The sequence below is a fragment of the Copadichromis virginalis genome, linkage group LG13, assembly GCF_057382275.1.
Source record: "Copadichromis virginalis isolate Kocher_CV1m ecotype Utaka linkage group LG13, C_Virginalis_male_GT1.1, whole genome shotgun sequence".
In the NCBI taxonomy this organism is placed as follows: domain Eukaryota; kingdom Metazoa; phylum Chordata; class Actinopteri; order Cichliformes; family Cichlidae; genus Copadichromis; species Copadichromis virginalis.
Window position 1 is genome coordinate 24805287 of NC_140630.1, and position 16276 is coordinate 24821562.

Below are 16276 nucleotides of genomic sequence, written 5' to 3' on the forward strand. Positions count from 1 at the left end.
CTAAGTGATCATATGAATCCAGATGCTGGAAATGTCGTAGGTGCTGAAAATGAAAGTCTACTACCAATGAGATTGGAAGGAAAGAAACATGTAAGATAATCTAACTACAACACTAAGAAATAAAAGATTAACTTTTTTTTTATAAAAGTGAAGTCTGTGGCCATCTGGAGCATATGTTCCAGCAGAACAACTTCCTTCTGTAATTAATGAAGTTATCCAAAGGGAACAGGCTGATTAAGTGAGAACTCTGCTTATTCTCAACAGGCAGTGTTTCCAGGGCTCAGAGAGAAATGGCTCTGATAGAATTCCTGAGGACGAGGCGGCCCTAGTTTGTCATGCAGCTGGCATCTCTTTTATGGAGTCGCTTTCAAAGCTTTTCCCCCTACAAGTGGCACCAAAAACATCTGTTCCCAGGACAGCCACCCACATGAGAGTTTGCCCTGCGCTAGCAGGATGGCCTGTAGATGCAGGCAACAACCGACATGCAAATCTACATGTAAAACCCCAGACAGCAACATTGCGACAGTTAAGACAATAATATGCAAAGAGTCACAAAGGGGAAGGGAAAGATAAAGAGACAGGACAAATAAGAATGGGCAGAGTGGGCATGGGAAATAATGACTGTATCAAAAAGTAAAAAATAACTTGAAAAAGCAAGAATGAAAGAAGGCAGAGAGACCCTTAATAACAAAAGATGATAGGTAATAGTGAAAGGGGAGCACAATAGCTTGTAATTCAGAGTCAGTATCTCCTGGCTGTGTAGTGGTACTTCAAATCTCAGGCAGAAGACCAATTTGACCTCCATCCTGTTCAAAGCAGTCCTGTTAGTGGAGGGGCCTGGTAATGTCTGATGAAGCAGCAGTAGCACAGCTATATTAAGCCTGCAAAGACCAGGGTGTACGAGGTGCACTCTGCGAGTGCTCGGAGCTGTGTAAAACACTCGGTATCATTAAAAGCAGTGTGTTTAGGTACTGTCCACAGCCCTGTAAAGAGACTGCAAGTGGGGGGAGGATGGATAGAAGGAGGAGATGGGAAATGGTCCGAGTTATTTCCATTCCCTCAGCCCGTTTATGGAAACATTATGGGAGCAAGGTTCAGTTCTCACGGAGGAGGAAAAGATTTGGAGAGTGAGCGGGTAAGAGCGAGAGACATGAGAAAAGTGAAGGAGTGAGTGAAAGCGAGGGAAAGGAGGAGGGACTGTAGAAATGCTGCTTTTAACCATTTTCTCTGGAAAAGACCTCGCTCTGTGTGTGTCCTGCATTGTGCAGTTCTCCCTCTGGCAAAGGCCACAAAAGCCTCCATTTATCTCTCCTGAGCATCTAGCCTTATTGAGAAAAGGCCCTGAAAGGCAGGCAGCCATCACATGTGCCAGGGTGACATGGCTTTTCCCTTGTTAACACTTTAGTCTTGCACCCAGAGTGCACCCAACACAATTTCCACCAGAGTGAGAGATTACTCCTGCCGACAAACGGGGGAGGAAGAAAAGAAGTAGTACATCTGTTCTATATATTTGCATTTCTTTGGTTGAGATCACAATGCACCACTTGACTCTGTGGAAAGCGAACATTCCCAGTCAGGCATGAGAAACCCACCCTATCAATGAGGCCTTTTTCCACCCTTTGGTTTCTTTAACCGGGTAACGGCACATCACAAGGAGCAGCTCGCACAATCTGTCAACTCGGAGGCAGACGGGTCCAGTTTATTCGCGATTCGCTCTCATCGCTTTCTATTTACTCAGAGTTCTCGGGAGCAAGAAAGGAGAGCAAGAGCAATTTTAGGACATTGCAATGTGTGCTATTCAGCAATCTCCAGCTCTAATTGCAGAGGGAGAGGAATTTTGTACATCTCCAGCATTGAGGCACAACAGCTGCAGCTGGCATGGCATGTGGTGGGTGTGTTTAAGGGAGGTGTGGTGGCTACAAGTGTATCAAAAAAAAAAAAATAAATTAAAAAAAAAATAACAAACAGAAAAAAGCCACCCACACGCTCACACCTTTGCATAAATTTGCAAAAATGCATCTTTGTCGCATCATGCCTCTGCACTTTTTGTCTTTAATACTGTGCACACCTTACCATACTCGAGGGAAATTACTTTGCTCTAAATCTGTTACGCTCTTTTCTGCCGCCCGTCAGCACCACGCTTGATCTCACTGATTTAGACGGGAGTCAGCTGCCGTAAACAATTACTGCCTAGATGTCGTATACGTTAACTAACCAGTGAAACCAGCAGGTCAGATCCACGCATGTCTGACTTTTATAAAATGTCATCACTTCATCATCTTATCCTATTAGACATGTGAGAGCGCTTTTGTCACAATCAGTAAATGAACTCTTGACTTATGGGCAAAAACATTTTTATTTTAAAACAGCGAAGCATCACAAAATCCCCTCAGGCTTTATTGTGTTCTCAAGAAAGGATGTGCATGAGGTCACAGACACCTTGATCTTTCACCAAACCTAATCAGTCCTTCCTTTAGTCTGAGTGATGAAAAACGCACTCCAGCGCATATCTACATATCGTTTTTGCAAGCCATCATCAACCTCTACTAATTGTCTGGATTTATATGTTCACATATCTTATAAAACGTTAAAAACAAAAAGTGTGGAGAGGAGGTTGGGAAATTATTGCTTTTGCTTTATTCGGCTTCCACACAGTCTGCTTTTTTTTTTTTTTTTTTTTTTGGAATGGTAAATGAAGAAAAGTGTCCAAGGAGATGAAAACAGATGAATTAATTCCTCCTACCAGGAGCCTGGTTTACTGATAGGACCTGACGTGTGGGTCCTTGGTGATTGAGTGACCTTTGAGCTTCAGAACAGATTGAGGCCAACGATCTGATGAGGTGCCCTTATGAAGGAAGGGAGGGAGTGAACAAAGAGTGGAAATAAAATCCCAACAGTCATAAGGAGTACGATTCTACCCCACACCGTAGCTTCTCTTCCGCTAGTGAATGCACGTCTTTTGACATCAATATTTATGCAATTTCAGATTGACATACACAGAGCCGGAGCTAGAGTCTTTAATGTACTTGACCTCAGTCGTGCAGAGATCAGTCACAAGATGAAGATTGCGCACAGGAAGGTGACTGTCCTTAATCACAGCACTGGACAGACTTTACTATTCCTCACTTCCTTATCTCTAAACTGCAGCAGGCTCCCAAGAATTTCACCAAGATGGCAGCATTTGGAGAAATCACCAGGCGCTGGCATCAGTATAAGTTACACCGACTCAGTGGAACAGAGGAAAGCCTTGCTTTTATTTTGGTAGATTGCTGGACTATTTCCAGCAAGGGCTGATAAGATGAATGACTCCCACAAGCTGTTCCTACACACCAAATCTGCCTGGTTAATAAGAGATACACATACTTTAGAACTTTGTTGGAGTCTGTTGGATAACGTTTGCATCTGACCTTGAAATATTTGATTTCTTAGCATTACTATCATCCCTGAGAAACCACAGACACTAACACTATTCGGTTCAATATTAAATCAATAATAAGCACAGCCCACAATGAGACTCCTGGGGCAAAATCCTATCATGCTTCTTTTCAGCACTGATAGCCCTATTCCCACAGAATTTGTACAACCGGGGGAGCTCATTTGATTTTGAAATGACAAACCCCACGTCTATATTTCGTGCACCACATTCATACGGGATAGTGGTGTTTATGTTTTACTGGAATTAACAGACATTACCCATTGGATATGATGTCAGAATAAATGTTGAGCGTACTGAAGAAAGACAGCTAAATGTTCCTTACCGCATGCTGCCTCACATCCATTTCATCATCCTTTGAGATTTCGCTCTTCTAATGGATTTGAGCAGGCTCTTTCTGCGAATGGGTCTCCATGCTGTGTAACAACCTGAGCCCCGTGAATGTGAATGTGCACTCAAAAAGCCAGTGCAGCCTTTAAAAGATGGAAACAGGCCGAAGAAAGATGCTGAGAACACACGCACGCACACACACACACACACACACACACACACACACACACACACACGGCAAAAAGAGAGAAAGCAATAATAAAAAGGTACTGATTTGCACCACTGACATTATTACATTGTTTGGATGTGGTTGGTAGCAGAGCAGGGGATTTTTACTTTAAAACCATGGATGTGGCCGAGTCACATGGGATTAAGGTCACAGAAGACCCTCACAGTTATTACAAAGAGGCTATTACACAGTTATTACACTAGCCTGATAGTATGGAACCTTTGTCATTTGTAATGATTACTCTGTCATCTCTGATCTTGCTCCCATGTGTATAATTTATAATGGAAAAAAACCCACACATGTAACCTAACCTGTACTCTGTGTGTGTGTGTGTATAAAAAAAAATTCTCCTGTGCAAATGAATATCTTGTTGTTGTTTTTTTCGTTCCCTTTGGTCCTTCATTCAGTCTCTTTCCCAAACAACAACTGTTGAGTTTCCAGTGAAAATTTGAAGCCTATACAAAGAAAGAGCAAGCTCATATGCATAAGAAGAGCAGACAATTTTCACACATAATCTTTGGTGAATGAGGCCTTACTGTACACCACCTTGCCATGGGCATGTTGTCTATTCTGCAGGACAACAGCAAATATATAACAAACAAGTCAGCATTGACTAAACAAGAAAACGTCTCTGTGTGAGGAAAGGGAAAAGCAAGACCTCTCCTCAGGGACCCCCGGGCTCAGACCGCCTTTCAGTGGAAATTAAGCAAAATGACAGGAAATAATTAACTGACACTAATTTCTCTCGTTATGGACCCCCAGGATATGTCAAATGTCATCACCTGAGAGATCTGCGTGTGTGACCTGATGACTAGCCGTGTAGCTAGCTTAGCTTTCTGTGAGGATATTGAAGTAAATGCACTACAAACTATCCATCAAAGGTTGGCAGCTTCCTCTGACCTCTGTCCTTTGGTATTTGTGTTTTCTTCCCAAACACAGATCATCTTGAGACAGATGAGAACAATGTAATTATACAGCTGCTCCTGCGGTCAGATATACAGCACCTGGCTGTGCATCTAGCATTTGTGTGTTCATTGGTTCGTTGTGTTTTGGCTCGAGCTCATGCAGCTTAGCGCTGAACTGCCTGTGGCCCTACAGTCCTGTTTACATTTCAGAGAGCTTCCAAAGGCTTCCAGTAAACATGGCCTGGGGAAGGTAAGCACTGAATGAACACACAGCTGTGGAGCTATGTAAGAATTACAAATACACAAATCTCCTGTCGGGGTCCTAGCATAGTGTCTGGGACACTGTTTGTCCTGATTGTGTTATGTAATCTTATTTTCCTCTTCTTTTAAAGGCAGTAAACCCATATAAAGACTAGCACTCAGTGCTTTCCCTCTAGCTCTGCATTCTGCATCTTGCCACCCCCTGTGGCTAACCTCCAAACATCCACAGCAGCTTTCAATACACTCCGCTGCAGAGGAGGTGGAGGGGGCAGTTGATCTCCTTCACAGTGACAAACAGTGCGATTACAGAAGAAAGAAAAAGGAAAAAAGAAAATCAGGGCACTGTCACTCAAGATCATTATCCTCCATCAATAATCTCTACAAATCCCATAGAAGCAGGGCTAGACAAAGAAATAAATAGGAAGGGAAAAAAAGACATGGAATATAATGTTCTAGCATATTAGATCTGCTTGGCTGGGCCGGTGCTCCTTAAACACATCATACCGCTGCTGCCCCAAGAACAAGGAAAAGCCAAGCTGACTGTTCAGCTTCTTTCCGCTTTAGCCTTCCCATCTACTTTGTGTAAAAGGTTTCCCTGTATTATCTCAGGCTTGTCTAAAATATTCAGACTATACCAACTTACAAGAATAGGCCAAAAGCAACATCACGTACAGCCATTTCTGTGCTGTAAATGACTTTCTTTTAAAAAAAAAAAAAAAAAAAGCTTCACAGTAATGTCCCAGTAATGTCATTCCCATGAATGAGAAAGTATCTAAACTGAACTCCAAGAAACCAAATATTTATATTTAAAGGATTTTGAAGACACTATGATGTTTATGTGCACCAAATGGAGCTTGGAAGAACAGCTCTGACCTCTTCGAGCCAACACTTAAGATTTTAATAGCTTTCCGCTTGAGTCGAAAGAAATTACACAATCACAATAACGCATTGCATCACACCACTTCAAAATTCGCAGTGACAATAAAAGTACAAATGGCCACATTTGTTTTAGTTTTGGTGATTCCCAGGGTAGCTAAACTCATTATCATCTGATTTATGGAGCAGTGGAAGCACAAACAAGAATAACATCCTCCTCCCAATATGTCTCATCAGTACTTTTAAAAACACAATGACAGGCTACAGACCATGACTAGACTTTCTAATTTGTCTCATGTCATTAGTCTGGGAACATGAAAGGAACCGGCTATAAAAGGGAAAAAAAAGCAACACTCTCTCACAATTGACAAAGGGCTGTTTAGGAGAAAGTTCCTTCCTTTTGAAAAAGGCTGATACACAACAGAAATCCTGCACATACCACTCTGCAAACAAGGCACAACAGGGCAACACACAGAAAAACAAAATAATCCTATCATATAGCGAAAAGGAGTTAAAATTCTGCATCGCTGTCTAGACATACATTTTATATTTCTAATATTAAAACTTGAGCCTTTTGTTACCGCTTAAGCTCTACAGTGCGATATTCATTGAAGCCATCCTCCTACCAATGTAGATTATAATGATTTTTGTCATAACCTTGTGCTCAACAACAGTGTAGAAGCACTGCAGTGTGCTCACGAGGTTAAGTGAAGGATACTGGCCCCAGCAGCAATGCCTCAGTGATTCACACACACACACACACACACACACACACACACACACACACACACACACACACACACACACACACACACACACACACACACACACACACTAAAGCCCGAGCACTTTATGGCACATCTGTCACGGATCTGCTCCATTTCAGTTGTTAATTACAATCATCCTCTATCAGAAACCAGTCGTGCACTTTTAACGCTTAAAATGCCTTAGCTTATCCCAGGTCGATCTGACAGTCAAGGACACTGATGCATGCACGGGAGGGGCTTTGTGTCACTTTGGCCCACATTTTAAGACTACAGGAGCAGTTTTCTGTACTTTCAAGGAATACCATGATGACTATTATATACATTTGTATCAGGGAAAACACAATATCTTGAGTAATATGGGAAAACAACAGGGAAACGCTGATTCTGGATCTCTGGGCTGATACAATAGGTGTGCGTGCATGCAAGACAGAGAGATCAGATTCCAAGTGGACAGCACTAAAAAATCATATGCATCGTTCCTACAGTTGGAATAAGCCTTACTTGCATATCACTGCAGTTGATTGGTCTCTGCCAATCAAATTTAACTGATGATAGGTGGAAGAAGCAACTGTTTACAGGGGCCTTTGACTTTCTATTAGAAGTAGTCAAATGACACATGACAGACACAGGTGAAAAAACTACAACCAATTTGTGATCCAATCAAATTAGACACACATTTAATCAAACAGAGTAAAAGCAACATTCCTAACAAGTAACCGGTTCCACTTCCTGTGTGTGACACATGTGATATACTGAGGTTCCAATAAACAGACGAAGATAGAAAAGTGTACAGAAATGACATCCTGTCTGGACTCTGTCTGCATCATCCTCACCCAGTCATGTCCATTTACTTAAACAGGGCTATTCTTTTCCACTAGGGAGGAGGTATGCACAGGGGCACCAAATCCTCCTTATCTCCCAAAGGGGGCTGGCTGCAACAACAGAGGTCAGCTGTCCCGATTGTGCGGGCCTGTCGGGGGAAACACAGACTGACTTAACCTATGGGTCACTGCCGGTCTTGGCTCCCATCAAGTCAGTGACTAGCCAGGACTTATCCTCTCCATTGCAGACCAGCGACAAAACATTTAGACAAAGCACATAAATAACTTTCACTGGCATTTCTCCAGCCTTTATGGTACAAACACAGTGAGTGTGAGCATAGCTCATTGGGGCAGGAAGAAGCATTCGCCCACATGCTTCTCAGCTGCAAATCTATAATGTACGGGACTTTTTTAATTTTCGTTTTTAAAAAGTCAATGTTAAATATGAGTCTGGTGAAACAACAACCCTCACAACTCTAACAAACCACCATACTGACTGTATGGATAAACCTGTGATTTGAGGTGAGGGAATGGCTAATAAGTATGGCAATGATATTCCTTCTATATTAAATTATTAAGTCTTTTATTTAAATAGGCAGCCTCACCGAGACCAAGAAGCCCCATATTTCACAATTCTGTCTGGCATGTGGACAATTAACAATTTTCTTTCAGACAAAGCATTGTTGTACAGTCTGCTGTCTGTAAACCACTGCCATGTAGTCAACATCACATCTGTCTGTCATGCAAACAGGATACAGCCTGGTTTTGAAAATTATGTGGGGGTCATGTTAAACGGTAAGGTCAACGCTGGTTAAGTTGGTCTTCATGACAAGCAACAGTAATGTGTTAAGCATATAAAATGCAACATGCCATTCCTTAGTCACTGTCTGACTTAGAGCCAAGGAGCTTCAAAACATCGTATAGCATCCTTCACTCCTGCTGACGCTATCAGATGCCAAAGTAAGGTCAACAAAGATTAACAAAGGATACATGTCCCAGACACCAAGGCTATTACCATGTTCCCAGGATACAAACCGCAAGCCATAACGTCTCAATTGCCCATCTTGCATAAGGAGTGGAAATATGGAACTAGGAAGGCCTGTTCTCACAGTGATTTCCTGAGATGAATACTGGCACAAACCACACAAACCAGTGACTAAGCAAGAAAATTAGCACCTTAATACTATTACAATGATTGCACATTAAGAAACCATACTGTGCACAGTGCAGACAAAATTGATGAATAACCCAATAGGAAAATCACCGTGCTGATCAGCAGCGAGAACAAGATATCTCAATACTCCTCTGAGAACCATGTGGAAGGTTTATTGTTTACCAGACAAATGAGGGGTACTGATGATAGTTCTGGTGCTTTTACCCGATCATCAGCGATGCAAATTTCATAATCCCAAATTAAAAAGGAAGCTTTTGTCTACTCTGGGTACATTATGAACAGTGCTTAGTGAATCACCCACATCCATCACAAACAGACCCCAAGTGGAGCAAAGACTAAATTCACAAAAAACGACAACAACATTATCCTAATGACTTCATCTATGCTGTCCTGACAGCGGTGAGTTGACTTAAATCCTTCCATAAATCCAGACCGCAATCAAAACAAAGGCTGGCAAAAAAGGTGGAGAGAAAGAGTGGCTCTCACAACATGAGCAGGCAGCATGTGATCCCCTGTCTGCTGGTTGGTTGGTTTTGAAGCAACAGGATTTGGTTGGGGAGACCCATTGTGACTCCTAGCTAGCCAGCCAGCCAGTCAGCTGGCACGCACCAGACGAGGTTTCTGATCCTCATCACATGAAAGGGGTGTGGGACTGGTTGGAAATGGTTGCAAGAGAATCCTTCAATGGCGGGAAATGCATCATCATTATTAAAAAAAACAAACCCTGGTTTAAACACAAGACCTTTAGCAGTTTTGTTTCACTTCTGCTGTTTTCCAAATTATGACTTGTCAGCATGCTGGTAGGAAACCACCGTGGGAACAGAAACAACAGAAAGAAAAGAAACATCCCAAGCAAGCAACTGATGTGAGAAGACTGATATCCGCCAACACTGTTAAATAATCAATGTGTTACAGTAACATCTTCACAGACAATTTCTGTGACACAACCCAAGGATAATGGCTGTAATTCTAGTTAGGCGACTCCAGGCCCAGTAGCCCGGAAGACATCCTAAACAGCTCTGCAATGATAACAACTGGATATGGCCCACGGGCATGTCACAGGAAGCCGTTTCTCTGCCAGACCTGACAGGTGCCTTATTGTTCAGCTGCGCACATAACTTTATTTTGAAAGACATATCTATCTGGCTCAATTACCCATTGTCTGGTTAGTCATGCAGAAGGCGCTGTTAGAAATAGATGAGCACATATTTCTTCTTTGGGGCCCTCTCAGCAACCTATTGATGGCAGAACACAACAGATCCCTATTCAAATTAAGATTGAAGGAGTTACCACGGCACTGTCATTATTGTGGCTGCTGAGCAAGTCTTGCTCCAGGAGTGTGCCAATGACAGGGGGTGAGATGGGGTACCCAGGACCCTTAATCTCATCTACATTATCTTTCATCTTTTATCATCTGAAAAAAAACCCTACATTTGCTTCTATAACGTAACTTTCAAATGTAAAACTCAGCAGCCAGAAATTAACAAAAGACATTAATCCAACCTAGAAAGGTAGCCTAATAGAAATATGTGCATGATGATAGCGAGAATGAGAAGATAAAAGGGATTAGGGTTCCAATATGTACAAAGAATAATAACAATTGACTATTATGCATAATATTGCTTAATATTCCACACATCATTACAGACATCTTTGCACCCGTTCAGGTTGCTTCCCCAACATGCAGACCTATGACAGCTGCAGTTAAGCCAAGCATTTTTAGTGTTAAAAGGAAAGGAAAAAAAGTTAAACATTAAAGCAGGCCATGAACATACCATCTTAAAACACTTCTCTGCCTACTTAGTTCGGCAAATCCCCTGGAAAACTAATCTTTCCCAGACTCAAAACCCTGTGAAAAATAATGGTGCCTTATTGATTTTAAGCGTTCCGGGAGCAGAGAACTATGTATGCTTGATGTGGTCAGATGTAAGCTGCAAAGACAAAAGGAAACGCATGCAGAGGACTGTAAATTAAGCAATAGAAACTCAGGATTTACACTCCTAGCACCTAGTCGTATCTGTAGCCTTCCATCAGCAGAGAATTGGGCCTATTTATTTTCCTTTATTGGGGATTTAGTTACCGTGGAGGCTCAACTTCCTGCAGGAAGGATACGGTGCTTAAGGACAAACAACACTGGACTTACTTTCCCAGTGGAGTATACAGTGCAGTGTATGTTGAATAGGTCACAGAAGCGGCCAGCAACCAAACAAGATTGTATATGCTGTGTAGAAGCTGGCTGCCAGATATTATTTATGAAGAAACCAAACAACCGGGACTGTTGGAGGGGGGAACTGTCTTTTGTCTGCTCATAATAACAACCTGCTGCAAAGTAAAACCACAAAAAGGACACAAAACACAACAGCAAATTGTTTACATTAAAAAAAAAAACATATCCCACTCAGGTTCTCGGAGGAAAATATTAAATATGGTTGGTGAGAGCATATGGGCTGGTAAGCAAGTGAAGGCTTTATTACACACGGCCAGTTGGACAAAGCTGCCTTTATCGCCCCCCACCGTTTTAATGGAAGCACGCCACTCAAAACAGATTCATTCAAAAATACTCCAGTCCACTGTGCCCCCACGTCCCCCATCACAAACCATCACCACTACCACAAGTAAACGTTATCAAACACACAGTTCCTTCAAAATCACACCGAAATAAGAAGCTTGCACTCTGTCTCCAAGAATGTTAAAATAAAGATGTTTTACGCTGAAACTGCTTTATTTGTAAAGCTTGCAATGTCCTGAGTAAACAAACAGGAATCCAGTTAAACTGACCAGCAGCATAAGTCATAAGGAACAGAGACAAATATAGGTTATATATATACATAAAGTCCACTCCTGAAACATCATAACCTCCACCCCTCGCTCGGACTGCACCACCATCGGTGCTTGAAATCAACTTTATCCTTTGTGTTCACCATTACCATCGACGTGCCAGCTGAGTTTGTACGCCTCTGCCACTCTGCCCGTGTGCAGCGCTCCCCGCTTTTAGTTCCCCAGCTTCACTTTTTTACTTTGTTGCTACCTTCAGAGGTAGAACGAAAAAGGGCGTGCAAGCCTTACCTTCAAATCCGAGCCGGTGTCCTGTCCCGGTTGTTAACGGCGTTAGTTATCCGTAAAAGGTCAAACCAGCTGAAGCTGCCGTAGTCGCTCTCACATCTCCCCCTTTCAGTCTCCGGCAGACTGAAGTAGCACGGACCATAGCGATACCCATCCAGCACCTTTCTGCGTGATGACGACACGCAGCGAGGCTCCGCCCACCGCTACTCCGCTCCCCTGTGATGACCTATACATATAGGTTTGTAGGTTAATATTGAAGGAAGACTACCAGATAAACCCTAACCCTCCACACGAACCTAAAGGCGTCTAATGAAACTGTCCTGCAAACTAAGTCTGGTGGCCTTGTTGCTATTTGCCACGAGTCTATTTTAGGGTATAAGTCCAATAAGCCCCACAGTGGCACCATCTGGTGAACTGCAGGAAAGTTACTCCCTCGAACTACCTGAATATCGCTTTTCTTTCCGTGTCTATCGGTTTTTGTGCTTTCTATACTTCTCGATTTAAACTTGTGAACAAGCGCTCCAAATTTAAGTAATAGCTATTTTATTGAAAAATAAATAAAACGCGCAAAAAAACCACCTCCCCCGAAATTGTCGACTGGCTAATTAATTAAGTCCGTATGTAGAGAAACATCATTTCCCACAAATCTCGCGCTCTGACGTAAAACCCTTGCGACAGCTGTTTCCATGGAAGCCGATGGAAGCTAAAAGCGCTTGTTAGCGGATTATCTGACGTCTTGATAGTTAGCCCTTTGGTTCTCTGTGGCCAAACAGCTTTCGGGATGTCGGGACAACTAAACAGCGATAATCCAGAGACTCTGTTTTCATTGGAGCTTTTAGTGGAATACATTCGAGTAGAGAAAAATTGTAAAATCCTTAACGAGTTGGCTCTGGGAGTCACACTCCTGAACTTTCCGACGCTGCTAATTTATCAGTCACAGCAGCAACACCAGCAGATCAGCGGGAGCAGTAACAACCCCGGGCACAATGAAAAGGAGAAACCTGGAATGTTCGCCTTTAACAGAGGAAAGTGTTGTTTCTTCAAAATGGACTTAAACTCACTGCACGTACAGCTGTCCAACACCCCGCTGTATGGTATGGTGCTGGATGTTACAGAGGAGAGTCCCAAGTTAGTCGGCTCCTGTATGATATCACTGGCTAAAGCGATGGACAGAATCAGACAGGATGTGACTGAACGGGGGGTTTCTAGTCCCTCCTATCACATAGAAAGGGGGCTTGTTGTCTCTATATGCAACCTCGCGGGGGAGAAAGTCGGAGCAATGTCCCTGAGTTATAAACTGTTATGTCTAGGAGCGAGTCTGCTGCCACACATCACAGAGAGGGAGAGAGTGCCTGGAGGGCAGCAGGCACAAGAACATGTCAAGGAGACAAACAAGTCTACATCGCAGCCTCCTGACTCTGGAAATGTCTGCTCACCAACCCCACAGTGTAGCGGAAAAGCCCAAAGCAAAGGGGAGGTAAATGCAGAAGTTTTGTTAAGTAAAGATAGAAAGGAGGAGGAAGACGATGACATGTTTGATGGTACTGAACACAGACCACAAGACGAAGCTGAAAATGATTCTGAGGAGGATTTAACTGTATTCTGTCCCCCACATCTTTACTATTCTGCAGAGGAAAAAGGAGTAAATGAACAAGGTGATTACAAATCATGGACTCTGGATTCAGAAGCTCCTGTTTTTGAAGATTCATGTTCAGAGGAAGAAGTGGATGAAAAGGAAGTGGAAAGTCCAAGTTCTCCAGTGATGCATTCAGAAGTGAGACACGATGCGAAAATAAGAAACCAAGAAACAAGCACAATGCCTCCAAATGTCCTTGGGGAAGCCTTACAGCGGATGCCTTTGCTAAACGCTCTGCTTGTTGAACTGTCACAGCTAAACAGCAGCCAGCCCTTGACTGTTCACCCCAGTCTCGCTTGGATATACAGGCCTGCTTCTGCAGAGCTTTCAGCTAAAAACACACCACAGAAGGCACAAACCAAATCCCTGAAGAAAACCAAACAGGAAACTTTTCCTCATCTGAGACACTTTCATTCCTCCAGAAATGTTTCCACACATATAGTTAGACCTGATTCTGTAAAACTAAAGGACAAAAAAGAAAATATGTTGCTTGAGAATAAAAGCTCATGTAAATCACCCAGGAAGAAGCTTGTGTGTGGAACAACTAAAACATTTAATCTAAGGCTGAAGCAGATTTCTCCTCTCAGAGTAAACCGTCGTGAATGTGAGGAGTTAAAACAGAATAAAACACAAGTAAACGAAAAGACTGGGTTAGGTCATAAAACCATTAAGTCTGGAAAAAGGAAGTCGGTAATAAAGAGGAGCTCTGATTTTAATGAAAATATTGAGACGCTGATGCAGAGCATCAGCCGGGATTCTGCGCTACAGGAAACAGTCACACTAAAACAGCATGTGAAAGTCGAGGGTAAACAATGCAGAGGCTCTCCGACAACTTCAGAAAAGGCTCTTCTTTCTGAAACACTCTCGAAATGTATTCACATCCCCAGCGTGGATACTGACAGTGTTCCCCAAAGCAAAGACAAGAGCGAGCATCACAGCGAATCAGATCAATCACAGTCTGAATCTGACAGGCGCGGAGATAAAATTGAATCTTCAAGAAGCCGCAGACGCAGCAGCTCAAAGTCTTCATTTTCAGACTCCAGCTGGGCTGGAAATGAGGAAGCAGACTATGTTGATGACTTTCACAGTCTCGAGCCCAGTGATGCCTACTCTCCTGACCCTTTGAACAGCCCCGAGCCCTCCAGAGCAAAGACTCCAAAGTCTCCAGTTCGCTTTTGGAACTCTGATTCGGAATCCGACAGCGTCCAGAGAAGATCAGCCCCCCTTCCTGTGCCCATCAAAGCCCCCAGCTCTCCAAAGCATACTCTGAGGGGTACACACATCATCCGACCTCGTACCCAAACCTCTGCCCTCAGCTGTTCCTCTGATGAGTGTGACAGAGACAGGTCAGCCTCCCTGCAAAGTAGAAAGCAGATGTCAGCGAGTGGCAGAGTGGAAATGACTTCCTGCACTGAGAGTTTGATGTCATCGAGAGGTCAGACGAGCGCGTTAGCCAACCACAGCATCCCCATTCGAGGATTGTCTGCAGACTCTGTGTCCTCCGTTGAACCCCAGGAGGTAGAGGAACTGGAGGATGAACTGGGATCTCTGGATTTCAGGAAAGAGTATCAGCATATCTCTGAGCTAGTGGCCAGCAAACTCCCTGGGTACACTATGTAAAGGGGAAAAAAGCATATAAATATACCCTATGGTAACATCAAGAATTGTAGTATTGTATGTAGCAAAGAAATCAACTTGTATATTTAATTCCTTTTCATAATGTCTGCAAATGCTCTTGACTAAAGACGTTTTTGGAAATTTTGTAGTCATTTTTTATCTTAATCACTCAGTTAATACTGGAGCTACTAGATAATTGCATTAAGCTTTGGGCCATGAGTCTTTAGATAACATATAAGAGGATGAAAAATCTCTATAAGCGTGCCATTTATGCAAATCATTTAGCATAAAAGCGCCAAATCAGCAGATTTAGTCACAAGCTGAAAATCTCCAAGTCCTGTAGCAACTCCTGATTTCAGGGCATTTCCTTTAAATTCCACCTGCTACTTTCCATTTATCCCCTCATATCATTTGACAAGGAAAACAAAGACTGTATGGAAATAATATTTATATGTATACAGATAAATTATCAGGCATGATACAACCTCATACCACTTTCAATTATGTCTTTTAAATTACTATCTGTTTAAATTTCTTTGTTCATACGTATTTAACTATTATTTTTCTTTGTATGTGTCATCCTATCTAGAAGTTGGTTTATTTCAATATTTTCTTTCTACATTTCATTATGTGTTTCTGTTTTCGTGTTCAGAGGGCAGGCTGTCAAAGTGTGTTGTGAAGTCAAATTTTTAAATATTAATCCATTGTTGTCAGATCCACAATTGAAATGGCTGTCCTAACATATCTGAAGATAATCACAAACACACGAATGCATACTTAAACTAATAACTTTGCAATGGATAAAACTGAAAAATTGGAACGTTATCAATAGGGGAATGAATACAAAGGCAAAGAAATGCAACACAAGTTCAAACAAATAGTAATCTATATCACATTTTAGACTTAAATACACGTTTTACTTAAATTGTGTTTTTGATGGATTTCAAGCAATATTATTTATATAAGATTTGGGCAGTCTTGGCATTTCACAAGGCATCTTGCATAAAAGAGTTAACCAGCTGCACCTTAATAATTCGGAAAATGTTAGTTTTACTCAACCGTATACTTCACTAACTTTTACTTGGAAATGTTGGACTTGTTGATCCACTACTCTATAACTCTATATTAAAGTTGTACAAAACCCAAGTTTTATTTTTAAAAGAA

General features: G+C 42.3%; 2 protein-coding genes across 6 annotated transcripts in view; one reads left to right on the forward strand and one right to left on the reverse strand.

Annotated features, from left to right (window-relative positions):
* Window positions 1–12038, reverse strand: part of sipa1l2a (signal-induced proliferation-associated 1like 2, genome duplicate a) — an 80328-nt gene extending 68290 nt beyond the window's left edge. For 2 of the 5 annotated variants that reach the window (XM_085478161.1, XM_085478158.1), the window contains exon 1: window positions 11863–12035. The gene's annotated coding sequence lies outside the window, so the exon portion shown is untranslated. Of the gene's footprint in view, window positions 1–11862 lie in introns of all 5 variants that reach the window. The other 3 variants (XM_085478159.1, XM_085478157.1, XM_085478160.1) reach the window with 3 other exon arrangements.
* A 504-nt stretch (window positions 12039–12542) lies between these two features.
* Window positions 12543–15247, forward strand: map10 (microtubule associated protein 10). The gene has a single exon (XM_085478162.1). It carries the CDS (start codon window positions 12641–12643, stop codon window positions 15113–15115), a length of 2475 nt encoding a protein of 824 aa, XP_085334288.1. The 5' UTR covers window positions 12543–12640; the 3' UTR covers window positions 15116–15247.
* Window positions 15248–16276: the final 1029 nt, after the last annotated feature.

Bases quoted from the DNA above. Each gene is read 5' to 3' on its own strand.
- map10 (XM_085478162.1), top strand. From the start codon at position 12,641: ATGTCGGGACAACTAAACAGCGATAATCCAGAGACTCTGTTTTCATTG.